Source organism: Somniosus microcephalus, chromosome 8 (genome assembly GCF_052327205.1).
Source record: "Somniosus microcephalus isolate GS21.2 chromosome 8, FLI_Smic_1.0, whole genome shotgun sequence".
Classification (NCBI taxonomy): Eukaryota; Metazoa; Chordata; class Chondrichthyes; order Squaliformes; family Somniosidae; genus Somniosus; species Somniosus microcephalus.
The window spans coordinates 17,377,700-17,402,939 of NC_140994.1; the positions used below are offsets into that span (position 1 = coordinate 17,377,700).

The window sequence follows — 25,240 nt, forward strand, 5'->3', positions numbered from 1 at the left end:
TCAAAACCTCTGTTCATCGCAACCAAAAATGAATCTGCAGCATCCAGAGCTAACTAACTCAGTTTATAAATTCTGTAAATATACCATTAGGCTCACTGAATGCAAATATTGAAAAGAAAAAAGTCACCTACTACCTTTCTGCTCCTCGAACAGCCATTCTCTCTGGTCTCTTGCCACAGCAGAGTCTCATAACTTACATGGATCCTCCTTTTCACCCCCAATCTCCTCCTGCTAGTACAGTTGCTAGCTCTTCCAACAAAAACTGTCCTTTTTGGTTCATTTTTCTCAACTTCAGTAAAATACTGCCTGACCAACATAAAGTTTTATCCCTACAGGATCTGTCTGTTCACCAGACTCCAACTTCTGGCCCTGATAGTATCGCTCCCTTTGTCTTCAAAATGTGTGCCTCCAAACTTTGCCCGATCCAGTTCCATTTCTTACTCCTGGTCCATACTTCCTTCTCTTTGTAAATATGCACCCTATCTCTAAGCAAAGTAATCCTATTTATACTTTCCACCCTACGTCCTTATGTAGGTGCTTTCTAATTGTATGGAAGCTGTTGTTAATAATCAAAGTGATGGAGTTAAGAGTTACAGCCGACTCCATAGCCAGTATCATTTTCAGCTTGGCCATTCCACTGATGATCATCTTTGCCTTGATACACACCTCGAATTCCACTTTGGACATCTCCAAAACTTGATAGGTCTGGACCTCTTCTGAACATGTTACCATCAAATGGCCTCCCAAAGCAGAATAGCATTATCTAGTTTCCTTTCAAAAAAATCACTAACTGTGATGGCTCATTATCCAAATCCCTTGCCATTATACTTATATATACACACACACATATATAATAGTGCTGCCAACTGAGCCAAGCTGTCAATTCCAAAAGCTGTGCACTTATCTAGGGTTGGGCAGTGCTAGATTGGCCACAAAGCCAGCCTGCAACACTTCTCAGTGAAGGAAATCACCATAGAAATCTCCTGACCCTGCCAGTAATTCACATCATGAAAGTAGGCGAGGTCCCAAAACAGCCATTTTCTTAAGGTATACAGGGTCTTGTTTCTTCAACTATTTGAACAATCCAAAAAAAAAAAGCATTTTCTTCACAAAACCATTTTTCTTTTTACCCACAACTTTCTCAGCTACCCTCCCAAAAATATAACTTTTTTGCTAGTACATGGTTCCATGGTGACGCAAAGATTGAGTGGCAGTCAGATATTCAACTGCAGGGTTGCATCCCAGCTGAGCAAGATACTCTCCATACCTTTGGGGATGCAGAGAAAAAGATGATTTTCTCTATGTGCTAATAGAGAAATTGTAAACCAATTTGTAAAGTACAAATTCATAATGCCCACTAGTCAAGTCTTCCTGGAACCACAATGTGCAACACAAGCAGCAAACTGTGAATTTTGTATTTTAATAAATTGGATTGTTAATTTTAATTAAGCACCTTTGAATTAACCCTCCCCCATGGGTCCCACGCACCCTGGACCTGGGGGTGGTTGTTTTTGCCCAGGAGCAGACCCACACAAGGTGGTCCTCCGACATGCCCACCTCCCCCTTCTGTAAATATGGGAGAATCCTTGTACCAACTTCATTCTCTTTATGATCCTAGGTCATAAAGACTCTGCAACAGAATTGAGGGGAACGAGACACCTTATAGGCAAGACGTTGCTAGATTCAAATAGTTGTATCATGAGGCATGCCTGACACAGAACGTAATTACAAATTACTAGCAGAATGATCATAGAGTTGCTCACAGTAAGTTGCAGGATGCAGTGTTGTGCAATGACGGGCATTAAGCCATGTAGAACACAATGTATTATTATATAATGAAGGAGTATTTACATCTTTAGTTATTTCCTAATAGACATGAAAGGACTGTCTTAAGCAAAGCAGTCCAAGGTGGAGCCATGTTTAATCTAAGCTGTAACATTGCTAGTCTCGGCCCTTGCCTCGTCATTTGCTGCTGAGACCCTCGTCCATGCCGTTGTTACCTCTGGACCTGACTATTCCAATGTTCTCGTGGTCAGCCTCCTACCTTCCACCAACTTGAGCTCATCCAAAACTCTGCTGCCCGTTCCCTAACTTTCAGGCAGTGCATTCCAGATCACAACTATACACGGTGTCAAAAAATGTGTTATTTTGTGTTAAATCTGTGTCAGAGCTCTAGACTCCGTTACAAAGCAGTAGGGCTGGTATTCTGGGAGGATGAAAACAAAACAAGGCCTTCCTCATCTGCAGCGATCTTGTGAGATACATCAAGCTATGTTAAAACAACTTGCATTTATATAGCGCCTTTAACGTAGTAAAATCTCCCAAGGCACTTCACAGGATCTTTATCAAACAAAATTTGACACTGAGCCACCTAAGGAGGTGTTAGGACAGGTGACCAAAAGCTTGGTCAAAGCGGTAGGTTTTAAGGAGCATCTTAAAGGAGGAGAGGGGGAGCACAAGGTGGAGGTTTAGGGAGGGAATTCCAGAGCTTGGGGCCCAGGCAGCTGAAGGGATTAAAATTGGGGATGCACAAGAGGCCAGAATTGGAGGGGCGCAGAGATCTCAGGAGGTTTTAGGGCTGGAGGAGGTGACAGAGATAGGGAGGGGTGAGGTCATGGAGGGATTTGTAAACAAGGATGAGAATTTTAAAATCTAGGCATTGCCAGACCGGGAGCCAAAGTAGGCCAGCGAGCACAGGGGGTGATGGGTGAACGGGACTTGGTGCGAGTAGCCAAGTTTTGGATGGCCTCTTACGCCATATTATTGAAAGGATATAGAGGCACTGGAGAAGGTGCAGAGATTTACAAGGATGATACCAGAAATGCGAGGTTATACCCATCAGCAAAGGATGAACAGGCTGGGTCTCTTTTCGCTTGAAAAAAGGTTGAGGGGTGACCTAATAGATAGAGGTCTTTAAAATTAAGAAAGGTTTTGATAGAGTGGATACAGAGAGAGTGTTTCCACTTGTGGGGAAGAGCATAACTGGAGGCCATCAATATAAGATAGTCAGCAAGAAATCAAATAGGGAATTCAGAAGAAACTTCTTTATTCAGAGGGTGGTGAGAATGTGGAACTCGCTACCACAGGGAGTGGTTGAGGCAATTAGGATAGATGCATTTAAGGGGAGGCTAGATAAACATGAGGGAGAGGGGAATAGGGAGGGTGATGCGACAGTTAGATGAGGAAAGACGGGAGGAGGCTCGAGTGGAGCATAAATGCCGGCATGGACTGGTTGGGCCGAATGGCCTGTTTCCGTACCGTATATCCTATGAATTGAGTAGACTGTACACCTAATGGAGGAAATTCCCACAAAACAGCAGGGGGGGGGGGGTCACTGCATTGTGATCAGAAGCGGAAATCCTGGCCAATTTTCACCTCCCTAACCCAGGAGCGACTCACTGTGCTCTGTAAAATGCAAAAAATCATGAGCAACATCGACCTTCCCATTCATGAAGGCTTGAAAAACCCACCACAAAAGTACTTAAAATCACGCCAGCTATTCTGGGAAACAGCAGCCACTATTCAAGCAGCTGGTATCAACCCACGATCCAGATGGACGGAATCGTGGGATCCATGCAACATAAAGAACCAACATCTCATCACTGACCCAACATCCGCCCTCGAAGACATTGGACAGCGCTCAACCGAATCCGCCCAGGGCACAGACGATGCGGCCATCTGCTCCACAGTGGAAGATGTGGGACGACCCAAAGGTGAGACTGTGGCCAGGAGTCCCAGACCGTGGAACACATCACATCAGCCTGCCCACGAAGATCTGTTGCGGGAGGCACCTAATTTATCCACTCAGCATCTCCGGAGGCCATTGAATGGATAGCCAAACAAGACATCCCATTAGAAGCTTTTCCCGTCATACTGAAGCAAAATGTTATGGATATACCATCAACTTTTGAGATCAGCTAACTTGGCACACATCGAAGATTCAACCTGGGACCTTTCTGGTCTGTACTGTGCAGCTGCTCAATGAGTTGGTCCACTGGGTTATGTTACTTCAGTTTATTTCGTGCCCCAAGCAAAACCAATGAAAATGTAAAAACTAAAATCAGAGATTGTGCGACTCATAGAATAGGGGAAACTGCAAGAAAGGTAGACCACATGGAAGTGAAGAATAAATGAGTGTTCCTGGCATTTTTCCAAAAAATTTGTAGAGATCTCCCAAGTGCATGTTGTCGAAGGAATACTCCCACAATGCTTCTGAAAATTAGATGATTTCCAAAAACAATTTACTGAAGTTTAAGCAGTGAAATTTTCAAACTTACAAAATCTCCGTGAAACCCAGAACAGTTCTTTTTATCCTTCCCCAAGTTACTATTTTGGGATGGGAAGTCACAAGACATCGTGACTGATGGCTCCAAAGCCTTAGCGTTCCTGAGGCTACAGACATTGTACTTCATTAAAACATTTTTTAAACTCACAAGCTTAACTCTAAACCACAAGATTACGATTGAATGAATATAGGCTAAAGCAAAAGTCAGACCAAATAAACTGAGCAGAAAAAAAGCCCCGACAAGGAAGGCACTTCTCCTCTTGCATCTCTGGGGTTTTTATTAGGCAGTCACAGGCCAGTCAGTGCCTGGCTTCACAGCACAGCTGTACAATAGGAAAGAGCAGAATCCATATGGCCAAATTGCATGAACCAGTATTGGAAACAACACTACTTTGCCTGGTTTTAATAACAGAGGAAGGGCAGGGAGGAGGAGAATAAAGCAGAAACCATTGCGTAGGGAAATATTTAGAATTGAAAAGGAGAAATTACAGCATGAAAAATAGGCGAGAACATGGCCCTAAAGAACGCAACTTAAAAAACATATTATTCAATGGTCAGCAAACATTTTAGCAGAAATTTTTACCCCAGTACATTACAGCATAAAGTGTCTCCATGTGAATCCCTGTAGCCATTTTTCAAGCTGCTGGCATTTTCAGATCAGGAAATAATAATAAGTGGTCCAGGACAGCAATGTGCGGAGGCATATGAAACGAAAGGTTTAACATCTTTCCCAACTATCAGTTGAATTGACAACATACACAACTTTTTCCTCCCTTTTCTTTTCCCATTCCCATTTTATCCTCTTGGCATGGACTCCCAAACTATGTAGTTCCCTTGGCGCCGGTCTCCCAACTGTGGAGGGCATCACAGCAACATCTGCGCACGCGCACACGAGCTGTCAAACAATTAAAATATTAATCCCGATTAATTTCTTGATTCAAAATTTCAAGCAGAGTTAATAAAAGAAAAAAGACACCCCAAAGTGCTTTACAGCCAATGAAGTAGTTTTTGAAGTGTAGTCACTGCTGTAATGTAGGAAACTTGGTTTTATTTGCATATTTAATTGATGAGATTACTGCATCATTCTAATTCAAGTTTATTTTACACTGATATTACACAGAATTATATAGAAAAACTCAAACTGAACGGTTTATGATGAAGTACTTCTGTGAAATTGGAGCTCAGTTTGACAGTTACAATTAATTGTCTTTCTATCTATCCAATGAACTAAACAGCTTTAAAAACAACATTCACAAGTCCTTCAGTTTACCGGTACCTTTTCTTCTTTCGATTGCTTTCTGTTGACTATTGGGCCACGTCGACCACGATTATTTTTATGCGCTTGACAGCCCCATTTTCTACTTTTTATTTTTTAGCTCTCTTCCCTTTTTTTTTATATACACACACACGGATCACTCTCTCCTGCTCTGCCACATTCAGACTCTCTGCCTCACCTAACCCAACTTGCCGTCTTTCTGTCTGACCAGCTGACCCAGAATGACACCTCGGAGAACTCCATTGTTTTCTGAAAAACAGCAGGTGGTCAGACCATCAGTTAAGATTGAAACTGACAGTTTAACAAAGCATAGTATTTTAAAAATTAATGAAATAAATACTGGGTGTAAAGTGCTGACAGAATAGGGTCCGCAGTTTAATTTTTAAAATACTATGTTTTGTTAAACTGTGCGGACCCTATTCCGTCAGTACTTTACGCCCAGTAATTATTTCATTAATTTTTAAAATACTATGCTTTGTTAATGAAATAAATACTGGGTGTAAAGTACTGACGGAATAGGGTCCGCACAGTTTAACAAAGCATAGTATTTTAAAAATTAATGAAATAAATACTGGGTGTAAAGTACTGACGGAATAGGGTCTGCACTAAGTAGGTCATGCAGCTTCATTCAGGGAAGAAGAAACTTTTCAGCAAAAATTTAGCAGCTATGTATATATTCGAAGACTGCCACCATGATCCCAGGAAATAACAATCCCTCTGATAACTTGAAGGATAATTGTGGCTCTGGTCATTCAATTCCTGGTTTGTGCTGAGTTTACTGATCGAAATGGCACCCTACAGTTTTGGTTTGGTGATCCTGAGGCAGTAGAAAAACACTGGGTTCCTCGTCCTTCAGATCCTGAGCAAGTGATCAGAGCTGAAAAATGCAGGTGCATAGACGCAATCTGTGTCACCCATGGGTCCCCGCTCCACAGATGAGCAACAGAGAGCTTTCAAAGTGTCGGCTCAATAATTGCCATCTGTGGAACTGTAAGCCAGGATGAGTTACTGGTTTCAGGACAAGGGAATGGAAAAAATGTTCATTACACATCAATCAGATTCATATACTGTACATTACTGAACAGTTTGGCAGATACTACCAAAAATGGTATAGTTCGGAAATGGAGGGGGATCACACTGCTTCAGACCCAAGGCAGGGTTGCCAAATGTTAGGACCGATATAAAAAAAAGGCCGATTAGAAACACAAAAAGATGGTACAGCATCAGGGGAAAGATGATCAAATTCTTTGAGAACTTAACTGTTTAACACAATTCAAATATGGCTGAAGAAGAAACTTGATAGGTCATTGAAATAAGCCCACTTGCCCATCTTGAGGCAGGGGAAGAATCTGATCCAACATTACTGAATGTTGATTACAAGATGATGAGAACATTCCAAGTTAATATGTAAAGAACAAGTTGGCTTTATTAAGTGTAATTTAACCTTGGGCTGAGAAAATGTCAAGAAAAGAACAGAAGCAATGTCATACTCCTTGGAATGGAACTTCTCACTGAAGAGTTTGGTTTGACCCTGCATTCTGCAAAAGGATAAAATTTGTGCTTGGTGCCCATCACACTCAGCAACATTATTACTGCATATAAAGCAGATACAGGAAACTCTTATCCGGCACCGACGTGGTGCCGGTTGATCAGAAAGTCCGGATTACAGAGAGGTATAATTACTAAGGTACAAGAGCCCCGTACACAGCCACAGATCCAGGCGTCCCTGTTGCATGGCAACAGGTGCAGGAACCCCGGTTACACGGCCACTAATATGAAATAAAACTTACCTGAACCTACTCCTGAATTTTGCCGATTAAGAGAGATTTCCGGTTATTTAGGTGCCGGTAAAGAGAGTTTCCTGTATATAGTAGTGGACAGCAGTAGTAGTGTACTGGAATGTGTTCATTTTTGTATTAAAAATTACATTTTTCCAAATACCAGTTGTAAAAAGGTTAGTTTGCAAACCTTTCTATTGCTACAAATACTTGGCAAAATAATTTCTAGATTTTGAATCTAAAAAACCTACAGGCTTGCAGCAAAATCCAAAAATTACACATTTCCTGCTCCAAAAATAAAGACCATCGTGGCATGAGCCTCATGCAGAACACACAAGATGCCCAAATAACAAAGATTCGAACACTGCCAAATTCATATTCTGTTTTTAATTTAATCCCACACATGATGATTACATTTCTAATTCCGAGTGCAAAACACAAAACCTAAACCATGAACTGATAATGTAAACTTGCGTAAGCTTAGATGGTCTGGACAAATATCTTCAACGTGAAAATGATTGCAAAAACACAAGTCTTGCCTTGTGAAATATTCCACTCATGGAAACTAGTTATCCACAAATGTGAAAAATATACATCTACATAATCAGCACCAAAATTGCTTTCAGTGTAACTAATTTGGTTCGAGAAATTTTCTTCAGACTATGTACATACCTTGCTCCTCAGGGCAACCCGCACAAAAATGCAACTGAACAAGCAACTTCTGGAAAGAAAACATTTACGTACACTGGGAGACAGCTCAACCAGGCTGCTCCAATTTGAATTTCTGCATTCGTGATGCTCAACAATAACAGTTAAAAGCATGGATATGCAAATATTTCAAACTAGAGTCACAACTAAGAAAGTGGCTTAAAAAACATGTCCCGAATCAAATCTCTGCTCAACTTAAGAAACTTACGGTGGGTAATTCACATGTGGCCAGCACACCGTACACATTTATACATACATATACAGGTAGACTATCCTTTATCCGCACTTCTGAAAACCAAAAACCTCTGAAAACCGAAAGTTTTTTTGTGGAGCGTAAGTCGTGCGTACGACATAACCCAAGTGGCGCCAAACATGACCCGACGCGGCCGATGCTTTTCTGACCTGATTTGCGGGCCAGCTTAGCGTAGGAGTCAGCCGATATCCGGCTTTCCCACAACTGGCGGCGGTAGTCGAGCCCCAGACCCCCGCTAAGTCAAGGAATTCAGATACAGAGCAGGGGGAGCTGTAAACAGACTGGGAGCGGCAGCAGAGAAGCAGGAAGGGGAATGAGACACGGAACAGTCGCAAGAGGTAGCCTGAACTTTTAAAATTTATATTAAATACAAATACTAATTACCAAATTAATTTAATGTTCAGAGTTTCCCAGTCTGAAATAATACCTTCTGAAATCCGAAAATTTCCAAAAACCGAAACACGGCTGGTCCCAAGGTTTTCGGATAAGGGATAGTGTACCTGTATTGACAACACAACAGTACAAAACATATGCTATACTTAACTCAAGATCAGGGTTTTTTCTTCAAAAGACTACCACAGTTTAAGTTAGGTGAAACAGAACAATACAAGTAAAGGAAACTCTCGATTTACCGGCACCTAAATAACCGGAAATCTCTTAACCGGCAAAATTCAGGAGTAGGTTCAGGTAAGTTTTACTTCATATTAGTGGCCGTTCCTGGATCTGTGGCTGTGTAACCGGGGTAATAATCTCTGGGTTATTACCTGAGCCACGAGCGAATTTGGCTAGGATAAATAAAATTGAAGAGTTAAATGCGTGGCTCAAAGACTGGTGTGGGAGAAATGGGTTTTGCTTCTTGGGACACTGGCACCAGTACTGGGACAGGAGGGAGCTGTTCTGTTGGGACGGACTCCACTTGGCCAGTGCTGGGACTAGAGTCCTGGCGAATCATATAACTAGGGCTGTAGAGAGGGCTTTAAACTAATTAGTGGGGGGGAGGTTTCTAGAGAGCAAATAATAGAAATGAAAACAGAGGTCATAGACTTAGGTAGCAGTGGGGGAATTAAAAAACAGAATGTGTCAGGAAGGGACAGAAGGTATGGAGTAAAAAGTAAAGTACTAAAAAAGGAAAAAACAGGAACTAAGTGTTACAAAACATATTTGAAAGTTCTTTATCTGAATGCACGTAGCATTCGTAACAAAATGAATGAGTTAACGGCACAAATAATGACATATGGGTATGATCTTGTGGCCATTACAGAAACATGGCTGCAGGGTGACCATGACTGGGAATTAAACATACCAGGTTATTTAACAATCAGGAAGGACAGGCAGGAAGGGAGAGGAGGTGGGGTGGCTATGTTAATAAAGGAAGGAATCACTATAATACAGAGAAACGATATTGGGTCAAAGGAGCAGGATAGTGAAACAGTTTGGGTGGAGATAAGGAATAATAAGGGGAAAAAAACACTAGTGGGTGTAGTCCATAGGCCTCCGAACAGTTGCAACTCTGTTGGACGGAGTATTAATCAGGAAATAGTTGAGGCTTGTAATAAGGGAACAGCTATAATTATGGGGGATTTTAATTATCATATTAACTGGACAAATCAAATTGGGCAGAGCAGCCTTGAGGAAGAGTTCATTGAGTGTATTAGGGATGGGTTTCTTGAGCAGTATGTAACTGAACCGACCAGGGGGCAAGCAACCTTAGATTTGGTCCTGTGTAATGAGACAGGATTAATTAAAAATGTCCTAGTAAAGGATCCCCTTGGAATGAGTGACCATAACATGGTTGAATTCCATATTCAATTAGAGGGTGAGAAGGTTGGAAGGAGACTATGAAGGTATGAGAGCGGAATTAATTAGAGTGGACTGGGAAAATAGATTAAAGGGTAAGACGGTACATGGCCAGTGGTGTACATTTAAGGAGTTATTTTACAACTTCCAAAATAAATATATTCCACTGAGGAAAAAAGGGTGTAAAAGAAAAGATAGCCATCCGTGGCTAAGTAAAGTAATTAAGGATAGTATCCGACTAAAAACAAGGGCATATAAGGTATCCAAATCTAGTGGGAGGATGGAAGATTGGGAAGTCTTTAAAAGACAGCAAAAAATAACAAAAAGATTGATTAAGAAAGGGAAGATAGATTATGAAAGTAAATTAGCAAAAAATATAAAAACAGACAGTAAAAGTTTCTATAGTTATATAAAAAGAAAAAGGGTGGCTAAAGTAAATGTTGGTCCCTTAGAGGATGAGACCGGGAAATTAATGGTGGGAAACATGGAGATGGAAAAAACACTGAACAATTATTTTGTATCAGTCTTTACAGTAGAGGACACTAAGAATATCCCAACACTGGACAAACAGGGGGCTCTAGGGGGGGGAGGAACTAAATACGATTAAAATCACTAAGGAAGTGGTACTTGGTAAAATAATGGGACTCAAGGCGGATAAATCCCCTGGACCTGATGGCTTGCATCCTAGGGTCTTGAGGGAAGTAGCGATAGGGATTGTGGATGCATTGGTAATAATTTTCCAAAACTCACTGGACTCAGCAAAGGTCCCGGCAGATTGGAAAACTGCTAATGTAACACCCTTATTTAAAAAGGGTAGTAGGCAGAAGGCTGGAAACTATAGACCTGTTAGCCTAACATCTGTGGTTGGGAAAATGTTAGAGTCCATTATTAAGGAGACAGTAATGGGACATTTGGATAAACATAATTTAATAGGACAAACTCAGCATGGTTTCATGAAGGGGAAGTCATGTTTAACAAATTTGCTTGAGTTTTTTGAGGAAGTAACATACAGGGTGGATAAAGGGGAACCAGTGGACGTAGTGTATTTAGACTTCCAAAAGGCATTTGACAAGGTGCCACACAAAAGATTATTGCTCAAGATAAAAAATCACGGGATTGGGGGTAATATTCTGGCGTGGTGGAGGATTGGCTCTCTAACAGAAAGCAGAGAGAGTTGGGATAAATGGTTCGTTCTCAGATTGGCAACCAGTAACTAGTGGTGTGCCGCAGGGGTCAGTGCTGGGTCCCCAACTCTTTACAATCTATATTAACGATTTGGAGGAGGGGACCGAGTGTAACATATCAAAGTTTGCAGATGATACAAAGATGGGACGGAAAGTAGTGAGGAGGACATAAAAAACCTGCAAAGGGACATAGACAGGCTAAGTAAGTGGGCAGAGATTTGGCAGATGGAATACAATACTGGAAAGTGTGAGGTTATGCACTTTGGCAGGAAAAATCATAGAGCAAGTTATTATCTTAATGGCAAGAAACTGGAAAGTACTGTAGTACAAAGGGATCTGGGGGTCCTGGTGCACGAAACTCAAAAAGTTAGTATGCAGGTGCAGCAAGTGATCAAGAAGGCCAATGGAATGTTGGCTTTTATTGCTAGGGGGTTGGAATATAAAAACAGGGAGGTATTGCTGCAGTTGTACAAGGTATTGGTGAGACCGCACCTGGAATACTGCATACAGTTTTGGTGTCCATACTTAAGAAAAGACATACTTGCTCTCGAGTCAGTACAAAGAAGGTTCACTCGGTTAATCCCGGGGATGAGGGGGTGGTCATATGAGGAGAGATTGAGTAGATTGGGACTCTACTCATTGGAGTTCAGAAGAATGAGAGGCGATCTTATTGAAACATATAAGATTGTGAAGGGGCTTGATCGGGTGGATGCGGTGAGGATGTTCCCAATGATGGGTGAAACTAGAACTAGGGGGCATAATCTTAAAATAAGGGGCTGCTCATTCAAAACTGAGATGAGGAGAAACTTCTTCACTCAGAGGGTGGTAGGTTTGTGGAATTTGCTGCCCCAGAAAGCTGTGGAAGCTACATCATTAAATAAATTTAAAACAGAAATAGATAGTTTCCTAGAAGTAAAGGGAATTAAAGGTTATGGGGAGCGGGCAGGAAATTGGACACGAGTCTAGGTTCGGAATGGTCATGGCCCTGTGGGTAGTGGAGTGGGCCCAGGGGCCGTGTAGCCTTGTTCTGCTCCTACTGTGTTCTAATTCTGTGTTAGATTTCAGGAGATGGTTTTATTCCTGTTCCTGGCTGGGGTGGAGATCGCATTTACAGAAGGTAAGTACTGTAGAAAATATAGGGACAGAGTGATCTCCTGGAAGAATTTCGATCGCCTAGATGGGTCGGAGAGGAATTTCCCAGATTTTTTTCTCCCAAATTGGCCATTGGGTCTTTATCTGGTTTTTCGCCTCTCCCGGGAGATCACATGGGTTCGGGTGGATGCAGAGTGATAGAAGATTTGAGGTTAGGATCAGATCAGCCATGATCTTATTGAATGGTGGAGCAGGCTCGAGGGGCCGATTGGCCTACTCCTGCTCCTATTTCTTATGTTCTTATGTTCTTGCACCTGTTGCTAAGCAACAGGGAAGCCTGGATTTGTTGCTGTGTACGGAGCTCTCGTACCTTTTAACTCTAACTCTCTGTAATCCGGACTTTGATTAACTGACACCACGCCGGTCCCGTCGGTGCCGGATAAAAAAAAAAGTTTCCTGTAGTAGTCTTGCTTCATCCCCGATCGGCAAAGCAATAGATTATGTCGCCACACTCAAGCCTACTACAGAACATAAGGATAGGCTGTGGTTGGGCAGCTGTCAATCCACTCAGACAACCGAATACATAAAAAGACAAACCACAAAACATAAAATTAATTCCAATATACCATCGGAGAAAACACCAAGGACAATGAAAAGCCATTGTATAAATCTAAAATGTATCTGCTTCAAAAAGTTACTTTGGGGCTCAGAGGGAAGTTCTTTATTAAAAAAATATTTGCCATTCCTTCTCCCTCACCAAGTGAGGAGTTAAAGCACTGCCTCCCCAATAACCGCCTAAATTTATCAAAATGCAGTAATCGAATGTCAGGTGACTATAGAGACAGAAAACCAGGACACAATTTATCCAGATATACCGACAGTTTACAATTAAACCCAGACGACTCAAGGCTCTCAAATTATCATCATAAAAATATTAAAAAAGGAAAGTTTCTCTTTCTTAATTAATTTATATGTTGCTCAAATGTGCCCCCTTGTAACGATGAAAATGTGATTGGGTTCCATTGGTTGTAATGGAAGAAACTGGTTCTTCAAACTATTTCCTCACCCCCTAACCTGAACAGCACGAATCTAAGGCACAAGTCAGTATTAGAGTACGAAGCAAGACCTGGAAAATTATCTGCATCTAACTGATGAGCTGTTCCTTTTCCAGAACACAAACTAAAGCTAACCTTTTCAAGCCTTAATGTCATTTGCAGCTTTCTTGTCACACTCATTTTCAGATTTTTCTCAAATGTTTTAATAATGAAAGTTTTTTCAAATTTAAATCAACTACATACACACAGATTCCACAAAAGAATCAAAATACAACTCGTTACCGTTTGTAGTTATAGAGACTCAAAAATGAAGAAGATTTACATTATTTAAAGTACTCTTTTCATAAAGGAAAATGATACCTACCTTAATGTTTGTGACTCGTTCGTTTTCTGGTTAACATGGGAATCATTAAACCAGGTTTTCCTCCCTGCAAAGCTGCTTCAATTGTATCAATTACAGGGAGCATCCTGCTATTACTCCAATGCAAACATGACTTGAAACCACTCCGTGTCACCTGAACCCAGGAAACTATACTACAAACTGTGAAATTTGAATTTCCAGCTGTAACAATTTCCTGGGCACAGGTAGCTCTGAAGCAGCACTTGGCTGGTTTGATGTTGTACTTCCCCCACTATTTTTTAATAAAGGCAGTTCAGTCACTCAATCAAAGCTCCCCATAACAGACATCACCACAGCAAACCAGCAGGGAGGACAACCCTGTTTGACAGCATCCATGTGAACAAGAAAATTAACATTTGCCAAAATCTCAAAAAGTTCCAAGGTAACCATCAGTTTCTTCCTGTGGTGGCATCCTCGCCTCAGTCAGAAGGTTGTGGGTTCAAGTCCCACTCCAGGGACTTGAGCACAAATCTAGGCCGACACTCCCAGTGCAGTACTGAGGGAGTGCTGCACTGTAGGAGATGCCGTCTTTCGGATGAGACGTTAAACCGAGGCCCCGTCTGCTCTCTCAGATGGACGCAAAAGATCCCATGGCACTATTTCGAAGAGGAGCAGGGGAGTTATCCCCGGTGTCCTGGCCAATATTTATCCCTCAATCAACATCATTAAAACAGATTATCTGGTCATTATCACTTTGCTGTTTGTGGGAGCTTGCTGTGCACAAACTGGCTGCCGTGTGTGTTTCCTACGTTGCAACAGTGACTCCTCTCCAAAAAGTACTGCATTGGCTGTAAAGCGCTTAGAGACATCCAGTGGTTGTGAAAGGCGCTATATAAATGCAAGTCTGTCTTTCTTTTTTTCCTAAAAAGGGGGCAGGGTCAGGAAAATCTTTCCTTCCTCCTGTAGTCACTGTTGTGGAAAAACTTGATTCTAAGTAGGCTTCCTTGAAGTAGTAGAGCCAGCTAGAACAACTTGGTAACTACAATACACAACAAAGTGGACAATTGCATGATTGGAAAGTCTTTCCCCCATCAGTAGAATAGAAAATTTGTATTCTATTTGAAATATGCTCTCATTAGTCAAAATAATGAGTCCTTTAAACAAATTAAATTTTAAAAGAGTCGCACTGAAGTGTCCAAAGCCCTCATACAATTCAAAATGTTACCTCTTAACACAAGGTCTTATAAACCTAGGAATCCCCCAAATACTTTCAATATATTTAAGTACTTAATGGCATAACATTTTTGTAAAATTATTTGCAAATATTTGAAACCAATGAGGCTATTTTATTTTGTTCTAACCTCCAAGTGACTGCTATTGTCAATGCTCCTCTGAACTTGCCCCTCATTCCTCCCAAGCACCAACTATTAATTCTACACACTCCTCTGCCTCCTTAGATCCACATGGTGTTGAAGTCAAGAATCAGTCTCGTTAATCTAACTCATTCTTTCCCACAACCTCAAAACTGTGGAACTCATTACTACCCTAAGCCTTTCCTTCCTCCTACAATCTTCAGGCTTTTAAAAGCTAAGCTAAGCGTTACCTGTTCACGACTTCCTGATTCAGCCCTTAAATACAACAACTTGGGTTTTTTTTGTATTTAAATAGGATGGGGTGGAAAGGGTATTTATTACTGCTCAGTTTTTCTCCTTTCTTTTCCCTTAGCCTCAGCAAACAAACAAAAGAGATCAGCTGGGAGTCCTTCAAAACCTCCAAGTAGTATTTGAGCACAGATCCGCAACAATGCTCCTTCCTCTCCGTAGGAAAGCTGTTTTTTCCTAAGATAAAGGACTCAGCCGTATGGGACCACAGAGTGAACCCATGTGCTGCCATTTTACCAGCAATTTCCCCAGAACATTATGCTCCAGCACAACGTAGAGGATACCCATTTAACAGTTCTATTCAAAAATAAGAGAACAGCTATTGGCATTTAATCGACGTGCATAGTAAGGGCACATCGAGCACAGAACTGGTTCCCTTAAAATGATGCTTAATGGGCTAAAAATCCCAGCGATTTTTGTTGTTCGCACAGTATACATAATGCAGTGAGATATTTTGATCCAAAAATGTGATCCTTTTCTGGCCAGTACTTTTGAAGACAAAGACAACTGAAAAAAAAACTTTAGTAAATCATCCAAAAGTAATTTAGACTTTAAAAATAAAATCAAGCAATCTTGTTTTAAGTGGCATGCAATAAAAATTCCAAAGATTCAGTTCTGAACTATAATTTATTTTGTTGCTTTAACAAGTCATCAAACACAAGGAATCTGATCTAAAATCAGTCTTGATTAAACTAATTACAGGGAAAATAGTGCCAAATCAGATGAATAGTACAGACTGATGTACAGTCGTCAAGTACGATCTCTCCACACATTTACAGTTGCAAAAACGTGGATCATGATTATATATATCTTGTTTTAAGTATTATAGGCTACAAATATGGATATGAAATTGGCTAAGTGACAGGAAACAAGACTCGTGGTGAACGATTGGTTTTCAGACTGGAGGAAGGTACGCAGTGGTGTTCCCCAGGGATCGATACTGGGACCACTGCTTTTCTTGATATATATTAATGACTTGGATTTGGGTGTATAGGGCACAATTTCAAAGTTTGCAGATGACAAAACTTGAAAGTACTGTATAGTGAACGGCGATAGACTTCAAGACGACAGACAGGCTGGTGGAATGGGCGGACAGGTGGCAGATGAAGTTTAATGTAGAAAGGTGCGAAGTGATACATTTTAGTAGGAAGAACGAGGAGAGGCAATATAAACTAAAGGGTACAATCCTAAAGGGGGTGCATGAACAGAAAGGCCTGAGGGTATATGTGCACAAATCGTTGATGGTGGCGTGCCAGGCAGGTTGAGAAAGTGGTTAAAAAAAGTATACAGGATCCTGGGTTTCATAAATAGACTACAAAAAGCAAGGAAGTTATGATGAACCTTTATAAAACACTGGTTCAGCCTCAACTGGAGTATTGTGTCCAATTCTGGGCACCACACTTTAGGATGTGAAGGCCTTAGAGAGGGTGCAGAGAAGATTTACGAGAATGGCTCTAGGGATGAGGGACTTCAGTTACTTGGATAGACTGGAGAAGCTGTCTGCCCTTGTCCAGTCTCTTCCCACCTACATCCGCGACTCTTCGGACGCCCTCCGCCACTTTAACAGTTTCCAGTTTCCTGGCCCCAACCGCCTCCTTTTCACCATGGACGTACAATCCCTCTACACCTCCATCCCCCACCAGGATGGCCTGAGGGCACTCCACTTCTTCCTTGAACAGAGGCCTGACCAGTCCCCATCCACCACCACCCTCCTCCGCCTGGCTGAACTTGTTCTCACATTGAACAACTTCTCCTTTGACGCCACTCATTTCCTCCAAATCAAAGGTGTTGCTATGGGTACCCGCATGGGTCCTAGCTATGCCTGCCTTTTTGTGGGATATGTGGAACACTCTTTGTTCCAGTCCTACTCGGGTCCCCTCCCTCACTTTTTTTCCCAGTACATTGATGACTGTATCGGTGCCATTTCCTGCTCTCGCCCTGAACTAGACAATTTCATTCACTTTGCCTCCAATTTCCACCCTTCCCTCACCATCACATGGTCCATCTCTGACTCTTCCCTTCCTCGACTTCTCCGTCTCCATCTCTGGGGATAGATTATTGACCAACATTCACAAGCCCACTGACTCCCGCAGCTACCTGAACTACACTTCCTCCCACCCCGCCTCCTGTAAGGACTCTATTCCATTCTCCCAGTTTCTCCGTCTCCGCCGCATCTGCTCCGACGATGCCACCTTGCACACCAGTGCTTCCGACACGTCTTCCTTTTTCCTCAACTGAGGATTCCCCTCTACCATGGTTGACACAGCCCTCGACCGTGTCCGTTCTATCTCCCGCACCTCTGCCCTCACCCCTGCCCCTCCCTCCCGGGACCACAATAAGGTTCCCCCTTGTCATCACCTTTCACCCCACCAGCCTCCACATTCAACGGATCAGCCTCCGCCATTTCCGCCACCTCCAACGTGATCCCACCACCAAATGCATCTTCCCCTCCCCTTTCAGCATTCCGTAGGGACAGCTCCCTCTGAGGCACCCTAGTCCACTCCTCAATCACCCCCAGCACCCCTTCCCCCGGCACCTTCCCGTGCAAGCGCAGGAGATGCAACACCTGCCCTTATACCTCCCCCCTTCCCACTGTCCAGGGCCCCAAACACCCCTTCCAGGTGAAACAGCGATTTACGTGTACTTCTTGCAATCTAGTACACTGTATTCACTGTTCACGATGTGGTCTCCTCTACATTGGGGAGACCGCTTTGTGGAACACCTCCGTTCAGTCCGTACGGTTGACCCCCGAGCTTCCGGTTGCCTGGCATTTTAATTCACCGCCCCATTCCCACTCAGACCTCACCGTACTCGGGCCCTTGCATTGTTCCACGGAAGCTCAGCGTAAGCTCAAGGAACAGCACCTCATCTTCCGATTAGGCACGTTGCAGCCTTCCGGACTCAATATTGAGTTCAACAATTTCAGATCATAACCTCGGCCCCCATTACATTTTTATATATTTTTTATCCACACCTTTGTTTTGGCCCTCCCCTTTTTCTCTCTCCCACATGGCAGCTGTCTCCCATTCTGCCAGCGCATTTCACACCTAATCTAGAGCCGTCTTTTGTCTCCACTAGTCCTATTACCATCTCGTCTGGTTTTGAATACCTCTTAATGTCTCTTCACTTCTCTTTTGTTCTCTCCCAGCCCCCAAACTGGCCTTTTAATCTCTGTTTCATTTCCTGTGCTTCTTCAGTCTTGATGAAGGGTTTCGACCTGAAACGTTGACTCTATTTCTCTCTTCACAGATGTTGCCTGGCCTGCTCAGTTTTTCCAGCATTATCTGTTATTTCGGATTTCCAGCATCTGCAGTATTTTGCTATCGTACTGGAGAAGCTGGGGTTGTTCTCCTTGGAGCAGAGAAGGCTGAGAGGAGATTTGATAGAGGTGTTCAAAATCATGAGGGGTCTAGACAGAGTAGATAGGGGGAAACTGCTCCCATTGGCGGAAGGATCGAGAACCAGAGGACACAGATTTAAGGTGGTTGGCAAAAGAACCAAAAGGCGACATGAGGAAAAACTTTTTTTTTTTTTTAAACGCAGAAAGTGGTTAGGATCTGGAATGCACTGCCAGAAAGGGCGGTGGAGGCAGATTCAATTGTGGCTTTCAAAAGGGAATTGGATAAGTACCCGAAGGAAAAAAAATTGCAGAGCTACGGGGAAAGGGCGAGGGAGTGGGAGTGGGACTAGCTGCAGTGCTCTTGCAGAGAGCTGGCACGGGCTCAACAGGCCGAATGGCCTTCTCCTATGCTGTAACCATTCTATGATTTTAAGGTTCGAAATGTATTGTTCAATGCAAGCTACTTTGTGGGAAGCTGAATTTCACCCATACATCACAATATACCATTAACAGGTTCGTCAAACTACTCAAACAAAACACCTTCCACATGGGATTCAATATAATGAAAAACTTTGCAAGGCAGATGTACATCCAACAAAGCTGCAAAGAAAGACACTAAGCAGGTGCACATCCTTTCAAGATCTCTAGGGTGTACAGTGCAACAGGCACATTACTGCAATCAGTGAGAAAGTTTACTTAAAAAGGAAACCAGGGGAATTTTTTTTTTTTTTTTTTTTTTTTTAAATTACCACAATCCTGGCATTGAAGGTAACACAAAAAATTCTTAAACTGCAACTATTATAATTATTACAGCTAGTAGTTAAAAAAACTGCACGATTTTGTCATGAACAAGAACACTATAAAAAGTCAAAATAACCCACAAGCCGACATTCCTTCTGTATCTTTGTCATCCAGAAATGTAATTGTACTGGTCATTGAGCCTGCTGTGTGGGTAAATTACAGAATGTTTTAATGGAATTGTTTAAATCCTTTTTCAGTGATTTGGTCTCACTTTGATGGCACACAAGCAAGATTAAAATATATTCTTACGTCTCCCAATTATTAGTTTGGCAATGAACAAACATCCTGGAAGAACATAACCCAAATGTGTGCCTCTTCTTTCAGTAGATACAAACAAATTCCCACGAATGCATATTTAACTTGAATATTTTAACTTGAAACTTAATAATCCAAAAAGATACATTTAAATATGCAATTATTTTATAATGAAAGACAAAGATTTAGATCATTACATATTTTACACTCTTAAAAATGTAAGTTATATTCTGTTCAATGGTTTCTTACAATCGTTTAATGCAAAATAGGACTGTCATACAGCTCACCCCCAGAGTCTGGATCAATAGGACAATCACAAAAGACTTCTGTTACAACTATGCCGTTAAATGAATGGTTGGCAGGTCATTGCAATTTTATACTGTAATCAAAACTGAAGTGACTTCAATTAACCCACTCTGCAGCTACAAAGCCATGAAGAATTTGCTCGTCTTCATATTATAACTTGGATGCTTTGTCTGTTATGAACAGATTGCGGGGAACAAGATTAGGCCAGCTTTTGACCAGTGTTTAGGCACCACTGAATCTTCGCCATTTTGCATACATCATGGCAGCCCCAACCAATACTCCACATTTTTTATTTGGCTCAAATTTGTTCTTTGGTTTAAATGGCACAAAGTACAGATTTTGACTCCGATCACAAGTTAAATCTGATCACGCAACATCAATATTGTAAACTGGGATCTCGCAAGAATCACAGCATTTGGATTCAGAAGGATAGGTTACGAAGGAAATAAGGTCACCTCTGCATTACTCCCTGTCCCAACTAATTGCTGCTTTCAGTAATCACATAGTTGCACTAGAGGCATAGGAAATGGCATATCACCAACAGCAGCATTTCATTAAATACAAAGTTACTTCATCTAGCCTAATTTTCTACTAAGTTAAACACATGCACTGCTAAGTAGCATCTAAATCAAGCACCTGATTTAGCCTTCCCCCATCGCCCCTTAAAGCACAAAAGAGCAGCAGAACCAAATTTATGTACTTAAGCGTGCTGAGCGCTACTGCACACGGTGGTTCTGAAACTGGCATCAAAAAGCAGACTTTAGCATCTAAAGTGCACAGTCCAACTCTAGCCAACACCGATGGCGCAGTGACCTTTTAACTCTTCATTATCCTTTTCTATTCTTATAACGAACTTACATTGTGGTCAATATTCCCCCATTCTCCTCCTCTCAATTATTTGCCCCACTTCATTTCTTAGAGCTAAATCAAGCAATGTTCCTTTCCTTGTTGAGCTGGAAACAATGATCTGGGAAGCTATCTAAAAAAAAAAAATCCTTACTTTGACCATATGCATTATTACCTTTAGAAAAGCAAAATACTGCAGATGCTGGAAATTTGAAGTAACAAAAAATGCTGGAAATATTCAGGTCAGGCAGCATCTGTGGAGAGAGAAAGAGTTAACGTTTCAGGTCGATGACTTTTCGTCATCCGTTTCTCTCTCCACAGATGCTTCCTGACCTCCTGAGTATTTCCAGCATTTTCTGTTTTTATTGCATTATCTTTACTTCAGTCGATTTTGAGATAATTAAAGTCTTTTTCCATATCTCTCAACTATCTGCAGATCGCCACCTCTACTTCATCTCCAGTGTTTGGCAGCCTATAATACTCACCAAAAACTGTACCATTTACCTTCCTTTTTGTTAACTAAATCCATTCCATGTCAAGGTCTTGGAGAGGGTGCAGAGGAGATTTAGTAGAATGATTACCAGGGATGAGGGACTTCAGTTATCTGGCGAGACTAGAGAAACTGGGATTGTTCTCCTTTGAGCAGAGACGGTTAATGGGAGATTTAATATAGAGGTGTTCAAAATTATGACAGGTTTTTTGACAGAGTAAACAAGGAGAAACAGGCTCCACTGACAGGAGAGCCAGTAACCAGAGGACACAGATTTAAGGTAATTAGCAAAAGAACCAGAGGGGAGATAAGAATTTTTTTTTTTTTTTAATGCCGAGTTATGATGATCTGAAATGCACTGCCTGAAAGGGTGGTAGAAGCAGATTCAATAGTAACTTGAGAGAATTGGATATATACTTGAAAGGAAATATTTGCAGGGCTATGGGGAAACCATAAGGGAGTGGGACTAATTGGAGAGCTCTTTCAAAGAGCTGGCACAGGCACGATGGCCTCTTTCTGTGCTATGATTCTGTATGGATTCAGTTTTAACACATCCTTATGTTCTATCCTTTTGTTCGAATCCTAGACCACTACTACCACACCGTCCCACTTTGTTTTCCCTACCTACCTATTGGCCCTGAAAATGTTATAGGTAGGAATATTAAGTTCCCTGCCCAAACTGAAGACATGTCTGTTATAGTTATATTATATTACATTGTAGGAGTCTCTGCACTCCTAACAAAGAATCTATAACTTACTGGAAGTTAACAACTGAATTTATTGTCTAAGAACTTTACAAAACAAGAAACTACAGGAGAAGCTCAAAACAGGTCTTTTCTCTTTCAATCCACACGAGGACTGGCTGGTCCCGCCCTCTACCTCTGATGTCATGGCATCATCACGTCTCCCGCCGAAGGGGACGTCACGTGACCCACGTGATGACGTCATCGCGTCAGATCGCGATGTTGTCGATCTAGCTCTGTTTAACCAGAGCCAACTTGAAAGGTAATAACATTGGTTACAGACAATTAATGCTAGAGGTAATAACATTGGTTACAGACAATTATGTAAGTCACTTAGTGGTTTTGCCACAACATCATAGTTATTAATGTTTCTAACTTTCCCTGCTTTGCTGATTTCAATTGGGAACCCTGTATTTGCTTCAGTGCCCCTTATTAAGAAAGGGAATTGGAGGGGACAGGGGAGTTTAAAAAATTTCCCATTCCAGACTGCTAACCTGTGACTCCTCTTGGAAAATGCGTGCATGTGATCGTCAGATTGGGATAGAATCCGGGTCAGCCATAATACCCTTTGCAGTGAATCAGCTTTCCAACAGTCACTGTCCAGACTCACTCGTGAAAAAATGTTATGTGGGTACCCAAAGACCTAACACAGTCATGGAACTAGATTTCAGCAAGAATCAGCCTCTTCTGGAGAGAAGAAAGTGATCAAATTGTTAAAAGCGTTGCAATTCAGGGCGGCCATGAATTACCAACGCAAGTAGAAAAGTCAATGATCTCACTCATAGCCGTATGGATTGCAGCAAAATTCGCAGAAACACAACTGAATACGTATTGTCGTCGTTATACCGTTAGATTTTTAATTTGTGACGACACCCAATTGCAAATCTCTCTGGCTCAAAAAGGAATCCTAATGGGGTTATCGGAAATGAGTTTCAAAACCAAACAAACAGGCACAAGGCAATAAGACGGCTGAAACTGTGTCACACACACTAGGGAATTTAGTATGTTTTGATAACCGGAATACTTGTCTGTTTGGCAGAGAAGCGGAGAAAAAAAAAATTAAAAGTAAATTTCTGGCCTCATCTAAGCAGAGTTTTTGGGGGTATTGGGGGTGGGGGAGCTAGGAAAGACAAACTAAAAACCATCCAACAGTAACCTCTAATTTCTCCTTCCTGTATCACAACACACATTTCATTAGGCCAGAGGAGCCAATATAAGAATGTACAGACAAAAGGAGGCCCTTTATCGGAGCACGTTTTCAACTTCATGCGTGATAGAAACATGGAAAAATAGGAGTAGCCTGCTCCACCATTCAATATGATCATGGCTGATCCTCTAGCTCAATACCATATTCCTGCTCTCTCCCCATACCCCTTGATGCCTTTTGTGTCTAGAAATCTAACTACAGGAAACTTTGCGCTATCCGGCAGCGACGGGACCGAGCTGTTGCCGTTCCCTCAAAACTGCCAGACACACCAGCGTTAATGTTGAAGCATACGGAGCTTTTCATCTCCGTATCTGACAACAAACACTGTTGCTTAGCAACAGCTTCTAAACAGTCGGCCCGTACCTTGGAAGCGTCTCTGTAGCTTAGCAACAGCTTCAGAGAGACTTTCAAGAGCCTGACTGTTGAAAAAAAAAGCCACGAGAAGAAAAAAAAAACCTAACAAAACGGCTCCTGATTTTTGCCGGTGGCTCGAGCTTGCCGGACACTTAGCCTCCGGATAACACAAAGTTTCCTGTATCTCCTTTTTAAATATATTCAGTGACTTGGCCTCAACTGCCTTCTGTGGTAGAGAATTCCACAGGTTCACCACCCCGAGTGAATCTATACTCAGACCGTTTTCATCTTCCTCCTATCCAGTATGTCAAGTCTGAGTTACACTAAGTCTTGATCCATTTGTTTTTGAGCCCCTCTAGAGGTCACATCCACTGTACTTGGCGGCAGCCCATTCCATAAGTCACCTCAGACATGAGGAGCTGATGCTCAGGTTACATTCAAGTTGTCACTTCCTCATAAATCAGCAACGTACAAATCAGATTTGAAGTCTTTTCACTGGAGCAACTTTTGATAGAACAACCAAATATGCCAATCTGCTTAATCACTTTTGGGATCTTTCATAGCTGCATACACATCATCAATATCAAATTAGTTTGTGTCAAAAATACATTTGTGTTACTGACCATCTTTAAAGTATGTATGCAGGATTGTTCTTCCAAAAAAGAATCAGTTGCAAAATTTCCCTATTTCTAATCCATCATGGCACTTAAACAAGAATAGCAAATACTGGAACGGGACAACAGGTTAGTCAGCAGCTGCAAGATGAGCTAATGTTTTGGATCGGACCCGCAATAATTTTCCCTTTATTTTAGATTTCTAGTATTTGCGATTTTTCTTTTATGGTACTTACTCGTGGACTCTATTGTCACCGTACAGGTCACTCAAACCAAAGCTGATATAATGCCAGTGCTCTGGAACGTCCTGTGTTAGGCTGCCTGGATTTCTGTACATACTGATGTAGTCCAGTGGGTCTGGTCCGCCCAACCTACAGAGGAAAAAAAAAACACATGAGAATGTTTTTTTGTAGCAGTAGACACAATTTTCAAGTTTAAATGTTGACTGATTGCTGATGTGGTTGGGAAGTGGGGGGGGGGGGCCGAGAAAGAGACCAGGACCAAAAAAAGAGACTGGCTCGGGGGTGAATAGAAAGTAATTTATGCTGAGGTTATGCCTATTCAGGCAAATTTTATGAAGGTCAAAGCTTAACGAAATCACAATAGCCCCTCTGCTGCCTCACAGCGCCAGGGACCCGGGTTCGAATCCGGCCTCGGGCGACTGTCTGTGTGGAGTTTGCACATTCTCCCCGTGTTTGCGTGGGTTTCCTCCGGGTGCTCCGGTTTCCTCCCACAGTCCAAAGATGTGCGGGCTAGGTTGATTGGCGATGATAAATTGACCCTTAGTGTTAGGGGGATTAAATACGTGGGGTTACGGGGATAGGGTGGGATATGTGTTGGTGTAGGGGTTACGGG

The 25,240-nt window shown here is 42.0% G+C and overlaps 1 protein-coding gene across 5 annotated transcripts in view; it reads right to left on the bottom strand.

Annotated features, from left to right (window-relative positions):
- Positions 1-25,240, bottom strand: part of sufu (suppressor of fused homolog (Drosophila)) — a 148,546-nt gene that overhangs the window by 115,178 nt on the left and 8,128 nt on the right. For all 5 annotated transcript variants that reach the window (XM_085994298.1, XM_085994301.1, XM_085994299.1 and 2 more), the window contains one exon: positions 24,622-24,756. In XM_085994298.1, the coding sequence (XP_085850424.1) occupies positions 24,622-24,756 (135 nt within the window). The remainder of the gene's footprint in view (positions 1-24,621; positions 24,757-25,240) is intronic.